The 24,765-nt window shown below is 41.4% G+C and overlaps 2 protein-coding genes across 2 annotated transcripts in view; one reads left to right on the top strand and one right to left on the bottom strand.

The window, feature by feature from the left end:
* The window catches only part of LOC110569336 (large ribosomal subunit protein eL31-like), a 56,856-nt gene that overhangs the window by 17,826 nt on the left and 14,265 nt on the right, over positions 1 to 24,765 (bottom strand). The window lies entirely within an intron of this gene.
* On the top strand, positions 8,358 to 15,793 carry FPR3 (formyl peptide receptor 3). The gene is made up of 2 exons (XM_012462078.2): positions 8,358 to 8,412; positions 14,728 to 15,793. The coding sequence occupies exon 2, from the start codon at positions 14,735 to 14,737 to the stop codon at positions 15,791 to 15,793; it is 1,059 nt and encodes a 352-aa protein (XP_012317501.2). The 5' UTR covers positions 8,358 to 8,412; positions 14,728 to 14,734.

Raw genomic sequence — 24,765 nt, 5'->3', positions numbered from 1 at the left:
TAATCTTTAATCTTACTAATAAGTCTCAGGTCAAGAAGTATGGGACTGAAGTGGCGTTGGAAAAGAGGTGACCCTAAGGCAAGATGCTCTAAGCCCTCCGTCGCACCCGCATAAGGGCTGCTGGAGGACGCCTCAGCTCTGTGACAGTGTCAGCGCTGTGAAAGCGCCCGCTGTTTAGCCAGCTAGGGAAGGAGACATCCAAGATGGCCACGACGTCTCCTCCCTCGAAGGACTGAGGAGAAAACTCTGCTCTCCCAAGCTCTTGTGGGAAGCCTGACAGCTGTCAGAGAGACCCACCGACACCCGGAGACTTCATTGTCTCCATGTGGTGCTGGGTTTCAGCGGTCATGTTCCATGTCTACTTTCAAGTTCTGCTTCTGCACCTGTTCCTCTTTTTCTTAGAAGATAAGAATTAGTAACAGTAACACAAATCTTAGTGACCTCGTTATTTCTTGACAAGTATGAAGAAAGTGCTGACGCCTTAGGTTTTCTCGCCTCGGCTTCTTCAAAGTCTTGGGCCCGTCTCCAAGACACGTGATTTACCTGACCCTGTCCCTGACCACCAACACCTCATCCTACCTGCCCCTCCCTCTGCTTTGTACTCAATAAAAGTCAGAGCGTCCAGACACTCGGGGCCACTGCCGGACTTGACGCTTTGGTGGGCAGTGGACCCCTGGGCCCAAACTCTGTTTTCTCTATCTCGGTGTCTTGTGTCTTTTATTTCTATAGTTTCTCATCTCCACACCAGCAGAGAGGGACTCATGGGACCCTGTAGGGCTGGACCCTACAGACTGATTGGGGGAAAAGAAAATAGAAAAAAATTACAGAGACTAATGCTCTAGGCAGTTACAAGTCCAAGGAAAGAGAGAAACTTTTAAGTGCTGAGCAAAAACCAGGTCTACCAAACATAACACTGGCCCTAGATTAATTTATGAAGAAACATATGGGGGGACGACAAAGGGAAATTAAATCCATTATATATGCATACAAAATTTTAATGTAAATATTTAATAGATAAATTATGTATATATAGTATATAACCAAATCGAAATGGTTTTATAAATTGATTTGACTGGAAATTCAAAATCCATATATTAATTTTTGTAGGAAAAGTTTATGTAACAAAAACACAAAAAGGACACTGATTGGCCTTTGTTCCTCTACAACACAGGTTCTCACTTAACTTTTACCATTAACTGCTGGGTGAGGTGGCTCACGCCTGTAATCCCAGCACTTTGGGAGGCCGAGGTGGGCGGATCACCTGAGATCAGGAGTTTGAGATCAGCTTGGCCAACATGGTAAAACCCCATCTCTACTGAAAGTACAGAAATTAGCTGGGCATGGTGGCAGGCCCCTGTAATTCCAGCTACTTGGGAAGCTGAGGCAGGAGAATTGCTTGAACCTGGCAGGTAGAGGTTGCAGTGATCCAAGATCGTGCTACTGCACTCCAGCCACACAAATTGACAAAAATTTGTGGACTTAATAGTGAGACTCAAATTATAGCTATACATAGGGATCCCATTAAATTTACTTACTCTACCCCATAATCTTGAGAAGCTAAATGAAATTTTGAAAATTGAGACCTCACTTTATCTGTAGCATTGATTAAATTTCCCATAGTCATACATTCATTGCTCTAAAATATTCTACATTGAACACAGATTCTGTGACACAATTAATAACAAATTAATATTAAAGTAAGCTTTTGGCACCTACAGATTGGCTTGATCAAATGGGGCCCCGTAGTCCCCCAGTTAATTTATTATGGCCCAATAGAAGTTGAAACAGCACCTTCAAGGATTAAAATTTTTGATATAAAACCTAATTAATAAGAGTGGTTATCGACACCACATCTCCACTTAGCAACCCAAAAGTCTTCGTGTTCCCAAATCTAAAAAAAAAGAAGTCATAAAGATGCCTTATGATGAATGACTACAATAGATGGGCTGCTGAGGCTGCCTCAACCGCACATTCTGTGTCTTCATGAGCCATAACTTCCGAGAGAGACCCATCCACTCCCTGCCCGCCATTCTGCAGAGGGCCCTGACCAGGGATTCAGCCCAGACCAGGGTCAGAGCCACCAACACTGCTTCACCTCCTGCAGAGGTGGAGGTACAGGCAATGTGAGGGGGGGTCAGCGATATTTTTTAGCTCTTTCTCATCCCACCCTCATGCCAATCCCAGCTTCATCTACCCTTGAGTCCTATTAAGCCATTCAAGGATGAGTGCATCAAGTTTTTAATCAGGAAAAAATACTTCTGTGGCCCCTGATTTGAGAGTAAGAAATAGAAAATGAGGGTATTGTGAGTGTCATTTCTAATTTCTAGACCTCACCCTGGGGAAAGTGGAAGTGGAAAAAAACTACAAGAAAACAGAGTGGTGGGGATTTGTAAGGCTTAGATGAGACAGTATGTATTAAAGGGAGAATTAATTACTTTACCCATAAGTATAAAGTTTGCTGTCACCTTTTGGATCTTTCTGTTTTTAATCAGACTATTGAAGGTGTTCTCTATTCTTTTTATGAGTTTTCTTCTTGTATTGCTTAAATCATGAATGGATGTTAAATTTTATAAAATGTAATTTCTGCCAATATTAACATGATTATTTTTATTCTTTCATTTGCAACAGTACAAATTAGATTGATGAATTCTTTAATGTTAAGCTACCCTTGCATTTCTGAAATGAACCATGCTTGCTCATAATGTATCTTACGTATTTGTACTTGATCTCCTAGATTTGTTTAGAATCTCTGTATTTATGTTTATGTAAAGATGGCTGTTGTTTCACTTTTCTCTACTGTCCTTGTTAGGTTTTACATCCACTTATAATGGTCTCCTGAATGGAATTGGAAAGTGATTTTCTGATTCTCTTCTGTAGTATTATATCTTTTTAAACACTGTTACACTTTAACATTTTTTTTTTAATTTTCAAAAAAAATTTTTTTGTGACAGAGTCTCACTCTGTTGCCCAGGCTGGAGTGCTGTGGCATGGTATCAGCTCACTGCAACCTCTGGCTCCTGGGTTCAAGCGATTCTCATACCTCAGCCTCCCGAGTAGCAGGGATTGCAGGCATGCGCCACCATGCCTGGCTAAGTTTTTGGCATTTTAAGTAGAGATGGGGTTTCACCATGTTGGCCAGGATGGTCTCAAACTCCTGACCTCAAGTGATCTGCCCACCTCCGGCTCCCAAAGTGCTGGGATAACAGGAGTGAGCCACTGTTCCTGGCCTCAAAATTTATAAAAGGTGTTTACTAAAAAAACTTTTTAAAAACATTTACATGAAGCCAATTAGGTCTTGGGTTTTCTTTCTGGGAAGGATTGTAAATATGGATTTAATTTCTTTAACAATTATTAGACTGTTCAGTTTTCTTCCTCATATCTTTCACTTTTGGTAAACTATTATTTTCAATAAATTTGGCCATTTCATCTGAACTATGAAGTTTATTGTCATGAAGTGGGATAACAACTGTATACAAACTTCATATGGCTCTTCTCATACAAGAAGAATGTAAGCTATCTGAGGGCAGGGATTTTGGTCTATATTGTTTGCAGATGGATCCTCACCCCCATGTGTAAAACAGTGTCTGACATGTGGTAGGCACTCAATAAATACTGAATTAATGAATCAATAAATAGTAGCGTCACCTAGATATTTAAGTGAAAAACATTTGTTGTCTAATTAAAATTATCTCCAGCCCTCATAACATGAACCAAGCCATATCTACTAAATTCTCATACTCATGTGCACAATATTTATAAATTCCCAGGTGGCTTCCATTTTCATAAACACCTTAAATTTTGAGTTTCCACTTCAATAAAATACTCTCACTAACCACTGCCTAATGACTTTGTATTTAAATAAATCAACTCATAACTCAGCAATATACCTTGCTTTTTCCACATAAACACTCAGAAATTGTTATTTTTGTATTGTGTAACATACTTTCCTGACACAATGGCAAAAGACACCACTCAACAGGAATATCAGGCAGTCCTGTTATCAACGTTCTCACTCACCCCACTGTTTCACTTACTCATTTCCTCTCCCTTTACCTCCTGCCTCCCCTAAAGTTCTGTGCATTTCCAAGGCAGAGCAGTTTGCCCATTCTATTCTCACTTTTGACTCATAAATGCTTTCAATTTCCAAAAAATAAAAAAAAAAGTATATTCTTTAATGCCCAACTAAGTTGTGGCCATAGAAAATAAGGAACAAGATAAAAACGCAAGAGAGAAAGTCAGGAGCCATGAAGGACAGTATGTGACCTCTAGATAGGAGAGTGGAGACTTCCTCCACTGCCAGGGCAGGGAATTCTTATCTTTCTTTCCCACTGGCCTTGGTTAATTGCAGTAGAACAGTACCTGCTACATTCTCCCCATTTTTCTTCTCCTCATTAGGAAATTCCACTGCGGATTCCCAATTCTCATTGCAACGTGGTATACTGGGGCTTCGAAGCTGAGTATTCTTTTAAGTTATGGGACACGTACCACAAAGAAACTTCAACATAAAATATTGGGAATATAACCCTTGGGAAGGATGGAGCTACTTCTCTGTTTGGGAGAAGAGTGTGAAGGGATCTTGAGTACCTGAAGGCATAATTCTGGCCGAGGCTGACAGCTGCCTACCCCAACATTCATCACCCTTCCTCACTGCAGTGAGTGCTTATAAGCGTCTGTTGCCTCAGCATCCAGTCTGAACACAAGCTTAATTTTCTCATATGAGGCACAGGGCTCTGTCATCCTTGACATAGTTTCCAGTTCTACGCCACAAGTCCAAGAAAAAAAAAGAGGAGCTTTAAATTTAAGTACTGAGCAGAATCCAGGTCTAGGAAACATAATCCTAGCCCTAGAATACTTACTGATTTATGAACAAACTTCTAAAAGAGGGGTGATAAAAGGAAATTAAATATATCATATATATATATATATATACACCATATTTTAAAGTAAACATATGACAGATGAATAATGTCCATTTAATATATAACCACATCAAAACAAAAATTTTACAATTTGATTTGATTGAAGTTCATATATTAATTTTTATACTAAAAAATTTATATAACAAAAGGACAAAAAGGCATGATTTGGTTTTGTGCCTTTACAATATAGGTACTAACTTAACTTCAACAACAGCAAAAATGCTCAAACTGACAAAAATTTATGGACTTAATATTAGGGCTGAAATTATAGTTATACATGAGGATCCCACTAAATTTACGCACCCTGCCCTTATCGTCTTTAGAAGACAACTACATATAACATTTTGAAAAATGAGTATATCTCACTTTAACTACAGCCTTGCCTAAATTATACCTATTTAGGCATGACCCATAGTCATACCTATTGTTCTAAAATAGCCTATGTTGGAGGTAGGTTGCTCTATGTTGGAAGTATACATAATAAATAACACATTAAAATTAAAGTAAGTTGTTGGCACTTAGAGATCGGCTTGATAAAATGGGATCACTTAGTCCCCCAGTTAAGACAGTTAATATGGCCCAATGTAGGGTGAAACATGGCCTTCAATAATTAAGTTTTGTTACGCAAAACACAATAGAATGGTGACTATCCACGCTGCGTCTCCATTTAACAGCCCAAAGTGCTTCCTGTTCTCATATCTGAGAATAGAAAATATCATAAAGAGCCCCTTATGATGGATGACTACAAGCATTAAGGAGGTAGTCCCATCTATCAGGGACCCCATACATAACACCTAATAGTATTAAAAATTGCTAATACTATTCAATCAAGAACTGGTAAATATTTTGTTCTCATTCATTTGGCTAGCATGTTCTGTTAAGTGCTTATTTCTCAGCTACAGTTGCCTCCACCTCTGAAGAAACACAATACACCTTTCCAGGCTACCTAGGGGTACCCTCATAGCTTTGCCATCACACACAAGCTTTGCAGACAACAGCTTAATGACATCCACAATCTCCATGAGCACAGATAGAGCATTACATTGAGGACATCCTCCTCCAAGAAGATTCACTTGATACACACATTACAGTCATTTAGACTAATTTGTCTCTTAGTCTATTCAAAGTACTACAACAAAATTTATTACACAGGATAATTTGTAAACAACATAAATTTAAGCCAGGCATGGTGGCTCATGCCTGTAATATCAGCACTTTGGGAGGCTGAGGTGGGTAAATAACCTGAGGTGAGGAGTTCGAGACCAGCCTGGCCCACATGGTGAAACCCTGTCTCTACCAAAAAATATAAAAATTAGCAGGGCATGGTGGCACACCTGTAGTTCCAGCTACCGGGGAGGCTGAGGTAGGGAACTTGGTTGAACCCTGGAGACGGAGGTTGCAATGGGCCGAGATCATGCCACTGCACTCCAGCATGGGTGACACAGTGATGCTCTGTCTCAAAACAAACACACACACACACAACATAAATTTATTGCTCACAGTTCTGGGAGGCTATAAAATCCAAGGTCAAGGTGCTATCAGATTCAATATCTGCTGACGGCCATTACTCACAGAGAGTGCTTTCTATGAGTCCTCACGCGGTGGAAGCGACAGACCAGTGCCTATAGGACTCTTATAAGGCACTCATCCTACTTATGAGGGCAGAACAATCATAACATAATCACCTACTAAAACCGCCACCTTTTAATACCATCACCTTGGAGATTAGAATTTCCCATACAAATCTGGGTGGGAGAAACAAACGTTCACATCATAGCAGGTGAGTTACAATAAAGCCATCATAACTTTTGGAATGCGGGGTTTACAAAGAGCACCACCCTAACCTCGTCCTTGCTATATACTTGCCCTGTGAAGCTACTTTATTTGATGAGTTTTGAGCTGTATTCTTTTGTTTCCTTTTTTTTTTTTTTTTTTAAGACAGAGTCTCACTCTGTTGCCCAGGCTTGGAGTACAGTGGCATGATGTTAGCTCACTACAACCTCTGCCTCCTGGGTTCAAATGATTCTCGTGCCTCAGCCTCCTCAGTAGCTAGGATTACAAGCATGTGCTACCACACGCGGTTAATTTTTATATTTTTAATAGAGACAGAGTTTGCCACATTGACCAGACTTCTCGAACTCCTGGCCTCAAGTGATCCATCTGCCTCAGACTCTCAAAGTGCTGCGATTACAGGCATAAACCACTGTGCCTGGCCTAAGCTGTATTCTCTAGAATAAACCAGTAAATGAAAGCAAAGTGATTTATTGTGTTCTGTGTGCCATCCTAGCAAATTATCAAACCTAAGGAGGGGGTCACAGGAACCCCTGATTTATAGCCCATCAGTGAGAAGTACAGGTGGCCACGTGGGACTTGGTTTGGTGTCTGAAGCGAGGACAGTCTTGTGGGAGTGAGTCCTTTAACTTGTGCGATCTGATGCTAGCTCCAGTTAGACAGTGTCAGAACTGAATTTAATAGTAGGACAGACAGTAGTGTCTCCAGAGAATTAGAGAATTGCTCTGTTTGGAAAAAGCCCACACATATGCTGTTAGATGTATGTGTGTAAACAGAGAAGTGAGTTTTTGCTTAATTGTGCATGTTTGTTTATTCTTTTCCTCTCATTCTTCTCACCTCGGTAATTGTTTCTTTCATTTTCCTGAATCTCTGAAGAAGAAAGGGCCTGGACTCTCAGATTCCCTGACTCCTGTTATTTGGAGGGATGAACTGCAGTCTCCCACAGAAGGTTAGAGGTGAAGGAACATTCAGACACATAGGTTTTTAAGACAAGCAGTTTGATGACATCTGCAAGGTGTATTCTGGAAATGGTAAGAAACCCTGAGTTTCTGTCACTGGATTGATTCCAGCTCCATTGTCCCTTCCCTTGTCCTTCAGCAAAGTCTCTGCTGAAGGCTATTATGTAAAAATCATAGGACATCATTGGTTTAAACTGAGCTACTGTACTACACCAGACAAACAAAACCAAAATAGAGTCACTCAGATTAAAGTTCTATGCCACCAAACCAAAAACTAATTTGTTTATCCTGCTTCCCAAGAAATCATAAAGAGGGAAAGAGAGGAAATAGCCAAATTCCCAAACAGGTCACTTTCAGTAGGCATGAAAATGCCTCTGCTTTAAGCCTTACAAAAGAAGTAACCTAAGTAACCATGTCAGTCAATCTGGTTTTTTTAATCATTATTGTTTCCCTATTCCCGGTGCAGAAGAAGCAACTTTAAAATGACCATTCAGCTTTTTGTTCTTTGTTTCTGCTTTCTTTAGCCCTCCTCTCCCTATAAAACCAAACTTCTCTGTTCTACTCATCAATACATGCATTTTATTTTAAGGGATTAGGTGTTGTCGAATTCTAGAATTACAAATAAAGCCAACATAAACTTTACACTAAATTTACTGCAATTTTGTCTTTTGACAAATCCTTAGAGCTGGTGTTGCTCAACAGGAAGCCAGGAACTGGCCACAAGAAAAGGAACTCAGCTGGTGGTAAGTTGGGCTCTGGCAATTTAAAAAATGCCAATTATTGTTGGAATGCTTGCTCTGAGGTATCCACTTGCCAAATACAGCTTTTGAGTGTTTGCTATTTTTCTTTTAATCTGAAGTATGCTACAGATTTAAAATGTATTTATTGTCTTCTAAGACTTAGTATGAAAAAGAATGCCAGTTATCTCATTAATAATTTTTATTCTGATTACATGTGCCAATATCCTTTTTGATATGTAGGATTCAACAAAATATATTATTGATGTTAATTTCTCAAATGTTCCCCACTCTGTTTACACACAGCTACTTGAAAATTATAATACACATATGCGGCCTGTGTTTACAGATCACATTATGTTTCTATTGGACAGTGCTACACTAGAGACATAGCATTGAAAGAAGGTGCTGGTTGTGGAGTTTGCCTATCAATGGAGAAAGCATTTAGGATAAAAAAATGAATGAATGAACAAGTAAGAAAAGCATCTGGTGAGATAGGCTGGACCTGGGGCAGCTGTTTTGCAAATGGGTCAAGAAGACATCTCTGAGGAAAAAATATTTAAGCTAAAAAATATAAATATTTAGAAAGAGCCAGGTATGGAAAGCTCAAGAGGAAGATCATAGTAGGCAGAAGGAAGAGAGAAAGCAAGATCCCTGAGATGGTGAGGCACTGCCATGGCCAAGGAGTCAAGGAGTCCACCATGTGTCCAACACAGTGTGTCAGGTGAGAGTGCAGAGATGAGGGATGGAGATACACAAGACAGATCCCAGGGTGCTTGAGAAGTGTCAGTTAGAAATTTGGAAGCCATAGAAGAGTGCTGAGAAGAATAACACCATTGTCTTATTTTTCCTTTCAAAATATACTTTTTCTGTGTCTGGACTTTAGGGAACAGCAGGACCAGGAGTAAGCTATCTGTAAGGTTGGTGCAAATATCCAAGCCTGACAGGGCCATGGACATGGGTGGTGGAGATGGAGATGGCTCCGGCTGTGCATTCAGCATATTCTGTAGTAGAATAAATAGGATTTGGATTGTATTGGGTGGTGAGGAAAATGAAAAGTGAGTTCTAGATTTAGAGCTTTAATGACTGAATATTTAAGCTCCAAGTAGATACAGAATATTGGAAGAGTGGCAGGTTTGGGAGGAAGGGACAAACAATGTTAAGTTTAGGCAATGTTAGGTGTGGAGGGTCTATGGGACTCCCATGGGGAGAGATCGAGAAGTCAGTTGATTATACGAGACCAGAGCTCCGAAGGAGGACAATGCTAATAATTCAGATGAGATGATGGTACTTTAAGCCGTGATACTGGATGATATCACCTATAGAATGTGGGACACCTTAAATTTAGAGAAATTTAGAGCAGAAAACACCATAAATTGGACTGAAAAGAGGTAGCCAATTGAGCTGTAAAGACAAGCAAGAGTGGATTGTGTATACATCTTACGACACGGAAAAAACGTGTTTGAAAAAGGAGAAAGAGATCCGGTAGGTCCTATGTCACTGGAACATCAGGATAAAAACTCAGAAAGGCCCACTGGATTTGGTAGCCTGGAGGTTCCATGCATCCTTAGGAGAGTGCATGAGCTGGAGTGCTAAGGACTGAAGTCAATATAAAGTGGATTCAGCAGAATAGGTGAGGTGAGAAAAAAAAAAGGGCAAGCAATTAGAGATCACCATTTCTAAAGTTTTTCTAGGAATTCTCTTTCCAGAAAACACTTCTCTTAAAGAAATAGGGTTGAAGCTTAGAAAGAAGTAAGGGCCAAGATTGGTTTTCTTTTAAAGGGAAGGGATAGGATAATGTTTACGTGATAATAAGAATGATGTAGTAGAAATAAAATCTTGAAGGTTTGTTTTCAGCAGAAAACAGATGCCAGGGGAAAGTTCTTGGGAAGATGACAGAGAGTGGAATGGAAAGCAAATGTGAAGAGGGAAGTCATTGGGAAGAACAAGTCTTTATTCACAATAACAAGGGCAGGTAAATTGAGGGTTAGGAGAGAAAGGGCTAAAAAATGCACATCTAACTGTTGCCATTTTCTCATTAAAATATCAGACAAGGCCATTCGCTGAGAGTGGAATGGCAGAGGAAGTTGGTTAGTTTGAGGATAAAGCAGAAGGGCTTAATGTTATTTTAAGGCATGAGAAATCACATATGCTGGAGAAGCACAGATGTTAACAAGGAAGTGCTGAGTTTCCATCTGAAACCTGTAATCATACATCCAGATGTGCCTCTCAATAACTGTGACACTGAGCAGGTCACTTCCCCTCTTTGAGCCGTGGTTTCCTATGGATTACACAAGAACGATATGTGTCCCAAAACAAAGATGTTATAATTAGAAATAATAAAATATACGCTGGTTGACACACATTGGGACCTCACCAAATAGCAGCCCTCATAATCAGTAGAGGTATAATCTCTGATCCACGGTTCTCTTCCCCACTTTATAACTAGGGTGGATCCAAAATTCTACAACATTGTCTTGTTGGCCTGTCCCCACCTGTCACTGGACATTTATCTTTCCCTCTTGTGTCAACATTTCCAAATGACTTAGAGATTCTTGATACATCATACCTTCTGAATGCCTTCTAGGATATTTGGAGAGTGGGTAGAGAAAATCTGAGTCTGTTGAGGAACTAGGGAATGGGAGAGGGTTAACTTTACAATTCTGTTGAAATCAGTCCAGTTGAGCTCCAACTCTGATTCTACCCCTTTCTGACTGGGGGCTTTAAATAATTAATGTAACCAATATAAGTCAACTTCCTCATCTGTACAATCGTTGTACTAATTATAACTAGGATTAGTCAATATTCTCCATGTCTCAGGGTGTGCTCAGTGCTTACACATATTAATACACCCCAACCGCAGAGGCTGTGAGAGGAGTTGTTAGGGTTAAAGGAGAAGCTCTTGGCATGTGGGTAACATTCGTAAGTCATAGCCACTATGCCTAAGAGCATCGTTCTTGCCCTGATCTTGAACTTCATAATGCATGGCCCGGGATTGAGCCCCATGACACAGCACACAGCCTGGTGAGGACCAAGAGTTCCCATTTGTCATAGACTCACTCAGTCTAGCCTAGATCCATGTCTAATGTCACTTAATCCTCACCTCAAAGTTAGACTTTACCACAAAACTGTCCTCATTCTGCAGAGGAGAAAACCAAGGCTCAGAGAGATGTCACTGACCAAGAACTCATATTGGCAAGGTGCCAAAGACAAGAGTAGAGCTCTAACTTATCCCAAAGCCCAGTGCTCTTTATAACAGTGATGCTCAACGAGGGGGAATTTTGCCACCCCCAGGACCTTTGACAATGTCTACAGACACTCTCAGCTGTCACTCCTGACGGGGAAGTTGCCACCAGCATTGATGGCTAGAGGCCAGGGGTGCTGCTAAATATCCTACTGTGTGCAGAACAGTCCCCTAAAACAAAGGATTATGCAACCCCAAATGTCAGTAGTGCCAAGATTGAGAAACCTTGAGCTATGTTACACAATGTCCCGTGAAAGACCTCAGTGAAAGTGACTGGTAATGACAGGAAGAAAAGGAAGAGAGAAAGGGAAAGGAGGAAACAATCATGACACTAGGATATGACCAGATCCTGGAAATCTCTGGGGAACTCCTTTCAAAAGCAGCACTGTAGAGCTGCAAAGGTAGTGGCTCTGAAGTTGCTCATCCTGAATTTCAAATCTCGCTGCCTCCACGGACTGGCTGAACATGATGCTGAAAAAAACTACTAAAACCCTTGGGCCGGCCGGGCGCGGTGGCTCAAGCCTGTAATCCCAGCACTTTGGGAGGCCGAGGCGGGTGGATCACGAGGTCGAGAGATCAAGACCATCCCGGTCAACATTGTGAAACCCCGTCTCTACTAATACAAAAAAATTATCTGGGCATGGTGGTGCGTGCCTGTAATCCCAGCTACTCAGGAGGCTGAGGCAGGAGAATTGCCTGAACCCAGGAGGCGGAGGTTGCGGTGAGCCGAGATCGCGCCATTGCACTCCAGCCTGGGTAACTAGAGCAAAACTCCGTCTCAAAAAAAAAAAAAAAAAAACCCTAGGCCATTAATTCCCTCTGGCAAAAAAGGGGTAATGATGGCTGCCCCACAATGTTATTATGGGTATTAGATGTGAACAAGTGCTAGATAATTGCTGTTACTTTTAGAGAGGCTGGATAGCCCAGCTCTAATTTTCATGGCCATAAAAATCATTGTAGTTTTTAGACAGAGAGATTCTAGCGGGGTTGAGGGGTGGGGGAGGTTTATGAATACTCATTTTAACAAATACCTTGGATGTTTGTGATAAAGCCCACAGACCACAGTATAAGCAAATTTGGACAAGTGGCAAAGGTGCAGGGGTCACAGAGACCTTTGGGTTGAGTTGGATGCAACAGCTTCCCATGTGACCTGCTGCAGAGGCAGGGACTATAATTTTGTGATTTTGTTTCTTAAAAGCAAGGAAATAGATCCCAGAAACACCCCAGGATACCTTCCCATAGTGTTATTGCCCCGAATTTAGTCATGTGTCCACCAATAAACAATCCTTTGCAAAGCAAAAGGAATTCTAGTTAGTACAAATTAGAAAACCAAGATACAGCCACAAAGGTGGAGGAGGGAAAGCTTCTCCAAAGAGTATCTGAACAAAATTGCAATTTGATTTGCAGAGAAGAAATGAGGAACAGTTATTTGGTTGGGGGAGGGGGCGCTGCCAGCAATATCTGTCAAAATTGTTGCATAGAGAAAGGGCTTAGAAGTCAGACTAAGCTGAACTAAAGATGTCTGTCTACTATTTCCCATTTAAGTGATTAGCAGATTTCACAATTGCTCTCAATATCGATTCATTCTTATGGAAACGACAAATAAGGAACACTGCCAAGCCATTATGTAGACCAAACTACAACCCATATGTACCAATTAACACAATAAATAGCCTCTGATAAGAATCCCACAAATATTAGCTAAATAGTCATGCTCATTCTGTTTATCCCACAGACCTTGAAGATATATAACATGAATGCCAATTCACTGCATCCCAAACAGAGAACTATGTATCAAGCAGGGACAATGAAAAGCAGTCGGGAGAAAGTAGATACACAGCCCTCTTTGTTCACTTCTTCTAGCACAGAATCTATAGGATATAATATATTTTGGCTTTATTTATTTATTTTTGGAGGATAGTGTCTTGCTCTGTTGCCCAGGCTGGAGTGCAGTGGTGCAATCTTGGCTCACTAAAACCTCCACCTCCCGGGTTCAAGCCATTCTCCTGCCTCAGCCTCCCAAGTACAGCTAGAGTTACAGCTCTTGCCACCAAACATGGCTAATTTTTGTATTTTTAGTAGAGACGGGGTTTCACCATGTTGGCCAGGCTGGTCTCCCAACTCCTGACCTCAAGTGATCCGCCCGTCTTGACCTCCTAAAGTGCTGATATTATAGGTATGAGCCACCACGCACATAATACATGTCTACATATTACCGGTAACGGTTCAGAATCCTCTTCAGCTATGAACTCAACCCAAACCCTAAAATTTTAAATTAAATATCACCTAAAAAATAGGTCAAGGGTCCTCACAGTGGGAGGGACAGGAGCTGAGAGACTGGGAGAGCATGAGGCCGAAAGAAGTTGCAGAGCTTGCCAGCATGTTTGCATCGAGTGATGGAGACCAGATGTGAACCTTCTGACTCTGAGTCTTGTGCTTTCCTTACGATACTGAAGCAGCCTCTGCTCGATTCTCCATTGTCCATACACTCTTGAGTTTAGTATTTCTGCTGCTGGACCCTTTAATCCTCTTGGTAAAGTAATCGGCCTGATAGGTGGAATGCATATTAATAATGATGGGAAGATGGAGAACTATCCTTTCCCAAAGGAACTCCGAGAGAGTGCCAATTTTTTTTTTTTTGAGACGGAGTTTCGCTCTTGCTACCCAGGCTGGAGTGCAATGGCGCGATCTCGGCTCACCGCAACCTCCGCCTCCTGGGTTCAGGCAATTCTCCTGCCTCAGCCTCCTGAGTAGCTGGGACTACAGGCGCACGCCACCATGCCCAGCTAATTTTTTGTATTTTTAGTAGAGACGGGGTTTCACCATATTGACCAGGATGGTCTCGATCTCTTGACCTCGTGATCCACCCACCTCGGCCTCCCAAAGTGCTGGGATTACAGGCTTGAGCCACTGCACCTGGCTGAGAGTGCCAATTTCACACTGTGACTATTGACAAGGCTCACTGGAGTGGGTCTCCTGGTAGGGGGAGGCGCTATAGTGAAAGTTAATGAATAGTTGTACTGTAAGATGGTTCTACAGCTGAGAAATGGCCATTGCTGAAATGTTTCATGTTTCAGGTGTGGGATGGAAACCGACTTCTCCATCCCTCTGAATGAATCTGAGAAGGTGCTCCCTGAGCCTGATGGCTCCACCATTCTGTGGATCTTCTCATTGCTATTCCACGGAGTCAGCTTTTTCTTCGGGGTCCTGGGCAATGGGTTGGTGCTCTGGGTGGCTGGATTCCGGATGAAACGCACAGTCAGCACCATCTGTTACCTGAACCTGGCGCTAGCTGACTTCTCTTTCAGTGCCATCCTGCCATTCCGCATGGTCTCAGTCGCCATGGGAGAAAAGTGGCCTTTTGGCCGGTTCCTATGTAAGTTAGTTCACGTCATGGCAGACATCAACCTTTATGTCAGTGTCTACCTGATCACTGTCATTGCCCTGGACCGCTGTATTTGTGTCCTGCATCCAGTCTGGGCCATGAACCACTGCACCATGAGTCTGGCCAAGAGGGTGATTGTGGGACTCTGGATTGTTGCCATAGTCTTTACCTTACCAAATTTCATCTTCTGGACTACAAGTACTGAGAATGGGGACACATACTGTATCTTTAACATGGCATTCTGGCTTGACACTGTTGCAGAGAATGTGAACGTGTTCATTACCATGGTCAAGGTCTATGTGATCCTCCACTTCATTATTGGCTTCAACATCCCCATGTCCATCATCACAGTCTGCTATGGGATCATCGCTGCCAAAGTTCACAAGAAGCTTATGATTAAATCCAGCCGTCCCTTACGGGTCCTCACTGCTGTGGTGGCTTCTTTCTTCATCTGTTGGTTCCCTTCTGAACTAATTGGCATTCTAACGGCAGTCTGTCTCAAAGAGATACTGTTCAATGGCAAATACAAAATCATTGTTGCCCTGGTTAACCCAGCAAGTTCCTTGGCCTTTTTTAACAGCTGCCTCAACCCAATTCTCTATGTCTTCATGGGTCGTAACTTCCAAGAAAGACTGATTCGCTCCTTGCCCACTACTTTGGAGAGGGCCCTAAGTGAGGGCCCTGACTTAGCCAAGAGTAGCAACAGAAACGCCAATCCTGCTTCACCTCCTGAGGAGACGGAGTTACAAGCAGTGTGAGGTTGGGGGTACTTTTGAGCTCTCTTTCTACCCTGCGTTTCTTCTACTCTCATACCACCACCACAATCATCAACATAAGAGAAGACTTCTGTACCAAATGTGTAGGGGGTTTTCCCCACAACCAAGCGGTAGACACAGGCTGGGTGTCCTATAATTAAATTCCAACACTATCTACCTGGAGCTAGTATCGGATCCCACAGGTGTAGGGGCTCATTCCAAAAGGCTGCTCCTCCAGTTGAGACACAAGTCACAAATCCAGGCCTCTGAAATTTCTGACCAACCAGCTTCAATTTGGGGTTCCCACCACCCTCTCTTCGGGGGTAGAGTGGCTCATGGAACTCAGAGAAATAATTTAATTGCTAGAGTGGCTCATGGAACTCAGAAAACATTTATTTAGGCTTCCTGATTTATTATACAAGATACTACAAAGGATGCAGGTGAAGCGGCACACAGGGCAAGGTATGGGAGAAGGGATATGCAGGTTCCATGCCCTCCCTGAGTGCACCACCCTCCAGGAACCTCCATCTGTCCACCTATCATGAAGCTCTCCAAATCCAGTCCTCTTGGGTTTTTATGGAAGCTTCATGATGTCGGCATTCTTTCCCCCAGTGCATACTATAGGACCCTCTCTGGGGAGAGTCTTAAGACCCATAATTAGACAGGTGGGGGAAGATTAGAGTCGTGATTTGGGGTAGATGAAGGAGAGGAGAGAGATTCTGTTTCCTGAGGCCTAACATATCCAACATTATAACATAGGACTGTAGCAAAGGCCATGGCAGTTATAAAGCAGAAACCACGGGCTAAAACCAACATACATTTTAATACCAGATACCCTAATCCCAGTCCTAACTTCATTTAACCTTGGTCACACTGAGGCATGCCAGGATGAGTGGCTCAAGTATTTCCTCAGGGAAAATACTTCTGTACCCCATGATTTAAGGGTAAGAAGTAGACAATGAGGCCACTGTAGGTGTCATTTTTCATTCTGGACCTCAGCTTATACCCTAAGTGGAAGTGAGGAGAGAAAAAGTGGGGGGATTTGTAAGGCTCAGATGAGATAGCGTTTTGTTTGTTTTGTTTTGTTTTAATTTTTACCTTAACATTAAGTAAAATGTTTGCTGTAGGCTTCCTGGAGCTTTCTCTTTTTAAAGTCAGATGTTGAAGGTTTCTTCTATTCTTAGTTAAGAGTTTTCTTTTATTCTTTAAATCATAAATGAATATTGAATTTTATTAAATGAAGTTTCTATAAATATTAACATAATCATATTATTTTTATTCCTTCATTTACATGATTAGAAATTAGATGAATTTATATGTTAAACTACCCTTGCATTTCTGAAATAAACCGTGCTTGCTCATGATGGCTTTTCAACATTTATCATTTGTCTCACAGATTTGTTTAGAATTTCTGTATTTATGTTCATGTAGAGATGGCTCTGTTATTTCACTTTTCTCTACTGTCCTTGTTAGCTTTTACATCAAACTTACGTTTTCCTGAAAGGAGTCTGGAAGTGATTTTCTGATTCTATCCTCAGGTATTACATCTTTTTTGAACATTTAGAAAAATTTGCTAGTGAAGCCAACTGGATCTTGGGTTTGCTTTTTGAGAAGGCTTTTAAATATAGGTTCAATTTATTTAACAATTATTAGGCCTAGCAGTTTTCTTTATCACATTGGTCACTTTTGGTAAACTGCGATTTTCAAATTCAAGGAATTCAGCCATTTCATCCCAACTACCAAGCTTATGTAATCACCCAATGGGTTCTTCCTGCCTGCTGCACAGACGAAACCAGTTCAGTGAGACTGTGGTATTGCAGTAAAGAAAAAGTTTAATTAACACGATGCTGGCCACATGGATGAACTGAAGTTATCATTGAAATCAGTTTCCCTGACAGCTGAGAGGTTATGGTTTTTCAAAGATAGTTTGGTGGCCAGGAGCGAATGGATGCTGCTGACTGGTTGAGGAGGCAATCATAGGAAAGTGGGAAGTGGTCCTCATGCACTGAGTCTGCCTTGGAGTGAGGGGGTTACAGGATCACTTGAGTCATGAGTCATTGCTAGAATGCAAGTCTGAAAAACATCTCAAAAGACTAATCTTAGGCTCTACAACAGAGGTGTTACCTATAGAAGTAATTGGGAAAGTCACAAATCTTGGCCCTTCCTGCCCAGGGGTCTCTGGCCACATGACGCCTGGGCAGTAAGGGATTATAGAAACTATAATCCTGCATTTTAGCAGAATTCAGACCCCTTGAATAATCCTAACCTCAGGGCCTTTCATTACTTTTCAGTCCCAGAGCAAGGAGGGTGTTAATTAGGGAAGGCCTACTATCATCCTTGCTTCCATGTTAAACTATAAGCTAAATTCTTCACCTACTTATCTTAGCCTACAGACAGGAATGAGAAAAGACAGGCAACCTCTGAGGCTAAAAGCAGGAAAAAGTCAGCCATGTTAGATTTCTCTCACTGTCAAAATCTTTGCAATTGTGGTTTCATTTATTGTCATGAAACAGTGTAATTGTATGGTACTTGATATGTTTCTTTCAAGTAATGAGAATGTAAGCTATCTGAGGGTAGAGATTTTGGTCTATATTGTTTGCCGATGGATTTCAATCTCCTGCATATAAGATAGTGTCTGATATATGATAGGCCTTCAATAAATGTTTACAGCATTGATAAACAATAACATCACTTAATGTCCAGTCAAAATTATCTCCAGCCCTCATAATATGGATCAGGTCAGGTCTAGTAAATTTCCATCCTCACATTCACAGTATTTGTAAATTCCCAGCCGGCTTACAATTTCACGAACATTTCTGATTTTGAGTTTCTGCTTACGTAAAATACTCTGGCCAACCATTGCCTAATGACTTTGTATTTAAGTAAATAATTCATAACTCAGCCCTTTACCTTGCTTTCTGCACATAAACGTCCAGAAATTGTCATTTCTGTATTGTGTAACATACTTTCCTGACGCAGTGGCAAATGACACTACTCAACATGTGTATCAGGCAGTCCTGTTATTAACGTTCTCACTCACCCCACTGCTTGACTCAGTTAATTTCCTTCTCCCTTTCCTTACTGTCTCCCTAAAGTTATTTGCATTTCCAAGGCAGAATAGTTTGTGCATTTTATTTGCATGTTTGACTCCTAAAAATGCTTTAAAGTTCACAGGAGATGTATACTCTTAAACGCCTAACTAAGGTGTAGCCATAGAAGATAAGGAAAAAAGCTGGGCATAATGGCTCATGCCTGTAATCCCAGCACTTTGGGAGGCCAAGGTGAGTGGATCATTTGAGGTCAGGAGTTCGAGATCAGCCTGAGCAACATGGTGAAATGCTGTCTCTATTAAAAGCATAAAAATTATCCGGGCATGGTGGTGCACACCTGTAATTTTAGCTACTTGGGAGGCTGAGGAAGAATCATTTGAACCTGGGAGGTGGAGGTTGCAGTAAGCCGAGAATATGCCACTGCACTCTAGCCTGGGAGACAGAGAAAGATAAGAGAAAGAGGGAAAGAGGAAAGGAAAGGAAAGGAAGAGACAGAGAGAAAAGAAAAGAAGGAACAAGGACAAAAGGCAAGAGGGAAAGGCCAGGAGCCAAGAAGAACAGTATACAACCTCTAGATAGGAGAACCGAGACTTCTTCCACTGCCGGGATAGGGGATTCTCACTATTCTTTTTCAATGGCCTTGGTTAATTGCAGTAGAACAGTGCCTGCTGCATCCTCTTCATTTTTCTTTTTCTCACTAGGAGTTTTCATTGTGGAGTCTCAATTCCCATTGCATTATGATATACTGTGGGTTCAGGAAACTGAGTTTTTTGTTTTGCTTTAAGTTACGGGACACTTACCACAAAGAAACACTTCCCAATGTGTGTCCATGTGGATGGATCACTAACTTCCTGTATCAAGCCTGGTCGGTCTGGGACGGCATTACTGCTTGCTGGTTTTAGATTTCGCTGCTTTGTGCAACTTAGTACTGCTGTTGTCAGGTGTTGCCTTGGGGACTCTCCAGAAATTCTAGTGAATACAGATGACTCTGAACCTTCAGGCTCCCCTGCAGCTCCTGGAGGGCAGGTTTCACTGTAATGAGAATGTTTCACTGTGGAACAGAAGTCACTCTTTCTCCAATCAGGCCCCTGGTGACGGGCCACTACTCGAGGGCATGTTGTCCCTTGAGCTATATATGCTGCTCTTGTTACATGGGGTCTTGATAGTGGTCTGGCCTGTATTGGGCATAAGTTGCAAAGTTCTGGTCTCCAGCCAGAGTGAGCTGGCCAGTATGATGAAACTCTACCTCCATCTCACTGATGAAAGAGCCACATAATACCAGGCTCCTGGGTAGCAGCAATTCCTTCATAGTGAAGTCAGAAAAGATAATAAGGGCCGGGTACGGTGGCTCACGCCTGTAATCCCAGCACTTTGGGAGGCCGAGGCGGGTGGATCACGAGGTCAAGAGATCGAGACCATCCTGGTCAACATGGTGAAACCCCGTCTCTACTAAAAATACAAAAAATTAGCTGGGAATGGTGGCACGTGCCTGTAATCCCAGCTACTCAGGAGGCTGAGGCAGGAGAATTGCCTGAACCCAGGAGGCAGAGGTTGCAGTGAGCCGAGATCGCGCCATTGCACTCCAGCCTGGGTAGCAAGAGTGAAACTCCGTCTCAAAAAAAAAAAAAAAAAAAAAAAGAAAAGATGATAAAATGCTGGGCTTCGCTGTAATAAAGGAGAGGCAGGATGAAAGGATCAAGTCACCTAAGCGTAACCTGTGATATGGCAATGCACCTGCCTGAGTCCCGACGGCACCTTGCAAGAGCAAGTGCTGCTGAGGCAGGTACCTCCTTGGCTGCTACATTCCTTGCTGCTGTCACTCCTTGTCCCCACCCGCCACTCAGAGGTCAAGTGGGGCACCCTCAAAAAGGAAGCAGCTGCCTACAAGGCCAGTGCAAATGGAGCCCACCCCTCAAAATTTTTTGGTAACGATTTGTAAGGTCAAAACAACAGGGTGCCAAACCCAAGGTCATCTAGATTTTCTCCTGTTATCTTCTAGGAGTTTAATAGTTTTGTCTTTTACATTTAAGTCTATGATCTATTTTGAGTCCTATTTATCTTTTTTTTTTTTTTAATTTAAAAAAATTTTTTTATTTTTTTTTTTAAAGACGGGGTTTCACCATATTGGTCAGGTTGGTCTCGAACTTCTGACCTCAGGTGATCCACCTGCCTCAGCCTCCTAAAGTGCTGGGATTACAGGCGTGAGCCACCACAAGTTCTATTTATCTGGTGGAAACCTGACTGACACAGCATATGTTTATAGTGTTAAAAAGAAAAAAAAAAAACAGGAAAGATAAAGCATTAATAGAAATCAGTAGAAATTGAGTGGAAGAAATGGAAATGGTCTCTCTGTCTTCATCATCAAATTTTCTTTTCTGTGTTTTTGCCATCAGCATATACATATGTTCTCTAATCTACTAACTGAAAACTTAAAAACTTCTTGTACCACGCACATCCTCCTGAACTTTACAACCAATGTCTCTGCTCTCCTTGACAGCAAACTCAAGGGTCACTTCCAGTTTATTTCTCTTCCTCATTTCACATTTTCTCCAAAATCCATTCTAAATGGGTTCATATCTTGATTACTGCACTGGGACTACTCTTATCAAGGACAACAGTGACATCCTTTGCCATGCTACTGCACTGCAATTTCAGATATTTGGTGCTTCCCTACGAATCCAATGGGATAAATTTAAGTCATATATACTTATCTGATAATGATGGGAATCTTAGGCCCCTAAGCATACATGACTCAGTTATCCATACCCCTTTTATTTTAAAACATATAATTCTCTTGGAGATATCGTCCTTGTTTGGTTTTCTTCCTACCTCAGTGCCTTCTCTTTCTCAATTTCCTTGACTGGCTCTTTTCTGACTTTTAAATGTTGGTGTACCTGAAGGCTCAATTCTAGACCCTCCTCATCTATTTACCTCAATGCAGTCATCCTAGGTAATGTGTTCCTATAACTTGAAATCCCATCTATATATTAATGACTCCCCCTAAACATCCATCGTAATCCACAACTTCTCTTCAGAAGTCCAGACTGGTATCTACCTCCTTCCTCTGCATTTCCACTTGAAAACCTACGGGGCATCATCAAAATAAAACTGTAAATTTGATTCCCCCAAAACAGTTGCTTGCCAAATCCTCTACATTTCTTCCAAATTTAGGAAAAGTCATTACCCTCTACCAAATGTCTTAAGTCTCGCATATAAGTAATTATTGATTCCTTTTTATTTATTTTTTTTAATGAGACAGAGACTTGCTCTGTCATTCAGGCTGGAGTGCAGTGGTGTGATCTTGGCTTACTGCAACCTCTGCCTCCCCAGGTTCAAGCAATTCTCCTGCCTCAGCATCCCAAGTAGCTGGGATTACAAATACATGCCACACCACCTGGCTAATTTTTGTATTTTTAGTAGAGATGGGGTTTCACCATGTTGGCCAGGCTGGTCTCGAACTCCTGATCTCAAGTGATCTGCCTGCCTTGGCCTCCCAAAGTGCAGGAATTAGAGGCATGAGCTATTGATTCTTTTAATCTAATCCATCATCATATCCTATTGACTCTATGTCAAAAACATGGACCAAATCTGTGTGTTTCTTTCCTGACCACTACCACACGACTTCAAACCACCACCATCTGGACCACTACATTAGTTTTCTAATCTTTCTACTTTCACTCTTGCTCCATAGCAATCAATTATTTACACAGCAGGCAAATTTTTCTAATGTAAATATGATCATGCCCCTCTCTTAACACCCTCCAACAGCTTCCCATTGTGCTAATAATAAAAACACCCGATTCCACGGACTCCCAAAACCTCCTATTATCTGGCTTTTGCCTGTCCTGCTGATGTTCTTCCTCAAAAGTGTTTCTCTCATCTACTATGATGTTAGTAATTACACTAGTAATATCTTTATTTCCCAAATATACCAAATTCATTCTTATCTCAGAATCCTTGTACTAACTGCTCTCCTGCTTGGAATATTCTTCCTCTTGAACTTCATGTGACCAGTTCATGAAATTCTAATCTCAGCTTAAACATAACCTCCTTTAGTTCTTTTCATAGCATTCATCGTTATCTTTCTGTCAATCACAAAACCACCTCCCTTCTCTCATTCTTCACCTGTCTGAGGGCCTTTGACGCCTCTCTTTTTCTTCACCTATTGCAACAGCCTCCACATTCATCTGTCATTTTTCAGTGAGAAAGAGTGTAAAAGAGTGGGTATCCAGAAAATGAGGTCTGAGCCAGATACAGCAGGGTTTGTTAAGCCTGAGTTAAGTCTGGTAGCCATTAAAAGATGCAGAGCTCTGTTTTTCTTTTTTTATTATTATTATTATTTTAATTTATTGAGCCTAAAGTTTAACCATTACTTTCTTTTTTATTTTTATTGTTTTTGAGACAAAGTGTCATTCTGTTGCCCAGGCTGGAGTGCAGTGGCACAATCTTGGCTCACTGCAGCCTCTACCCTCTGGGCTCAAGCGATCCTCCTGCCTCAGCCTCCTGAGTACCTTGGACTAGAGGCACAAGCCACCATGCCTAGCTAACCAACCATAACTTTCAAAGTAAAAATTTGTCATTTTTATGAAGTCCAACTTATTCCTTTTTTACAGATTGTACTATTGGTGTCATGTCAAAGAATTGTTTGCTTAGCTCCTGGTCCTGGACATTTTTTAATGTTTTCTCCTAAAAATTCAGTGGTTCTACATTTAACATTTAAATCTATAATCCATCTTTAATTATCTTTTGCAAATAAAGTAAGGCTTAGGTTGAGTTTCTTTTTTGTTATTATTTTTTAATCTCCAATTATGCCAGTACCATTTGTTGAAAACAATATTCTTTTTTCATTGAATTTTTTACTTATGTCAAAAGTTAACTGACTATATTGTGTGTGGATCTATTTCTGGACTCTTTCGTGTTCCATTGGTCTGTATGTCTACCCTTCAGCCAATATCACACTGTCTTGATCATTGTAGCTTAATAGCAAGTCTTGATATTAAGAGGCATGAGTACTCCAATGTTGTTCCTTTTCAAAAGTAGTTTGGCTATTTTAGTTACTTTGTCTTTCCATATACATTTTTAGAATTAGGTTGTTAATGTTTTTTTTTAACTTGAATCACCTTGAATCTATGGATTTGCTTGAGGAAGAACTGGCGTCTTAATCATATTCTGTCTGCAGTACTCTCTTATTCAGTACTAATCTTTGAACTCTATCTGCCTTGTTCTTCCCAACTCCCAACTTTATCTTCTCATTTGAAACTCATTTCAAAGAATCTACTGGGCTCTACCTGTGTTTCCCCTAGTGCACTGTGACCTGCAAACTCTCTCAAGTCAGTAAGCAGAGCAATCACGGGGATCATCTTATTTATTTCCCCTTTTTGGAGAGTGCAATGCTATACTATCCGTTGCCCAGTGTCAGAAAACCATTCTTTCCCATTTTCCCTAGATTTTCAGTTGTTTAAGGTAGGAGCATAAATCTGGTCTCTTTTTCTGCCGTCACTGTTGGAAGTAGCTCTGTTGACTGTGTTTTAAAAAGCCATTTTTTCTTCTGTTCATGGAGAGAGAGAGTTATTTGTGAAAGCTAGTTCAGGCATCCAGACAAGAGATGGCATGGGACTGTACGAGCATGGCAGCACTGGAGGTGATTCTTGGGGCACATAAAATCAGCAGCACTTGGATTTTGGTTACCAAATGAGAGAAAAATCAATAATAAATTTTAGACTTGGCACTCCATCAATTGAGAGGACAATGGTTCTGATTCCTAAATGAAAGAAAACGGCCAGGTGCGGTGGCTCACGCCTGTAATCCCAGCACTTTGGGAGGCCGAGGTGGGCGGATCACGAAGTCAACAGATTGAAACCATCCTGGCCAACATGGTGAAACCCTGTCTCTACTAAAAATACAAAAAAATTAGCTGGGCGTGGT

This window comes from Aotus nancymaae, unplaced genomic scaffold (genome assembly GCF_030222135.1).
Source record: "Aotus nancymaae isolate 86718 unplaced genomic scaffold, 86718_ANA_hifiasm-v0.15.2.pri h1tg000028l, whole genome shotgun sequence".
Taxonomy (NCBI): domain Eukaryota; kingdom Metazoa; phylum Chordata; class Mammalia; order Primates; family Aotidae; genus Aotus; species Aotus nancymaae.
The sequence above is the reverse complement of the archived record's forward strand: the minus strand, read 5'-3'. Positions and strand labels throughout refer to the sequence as shown.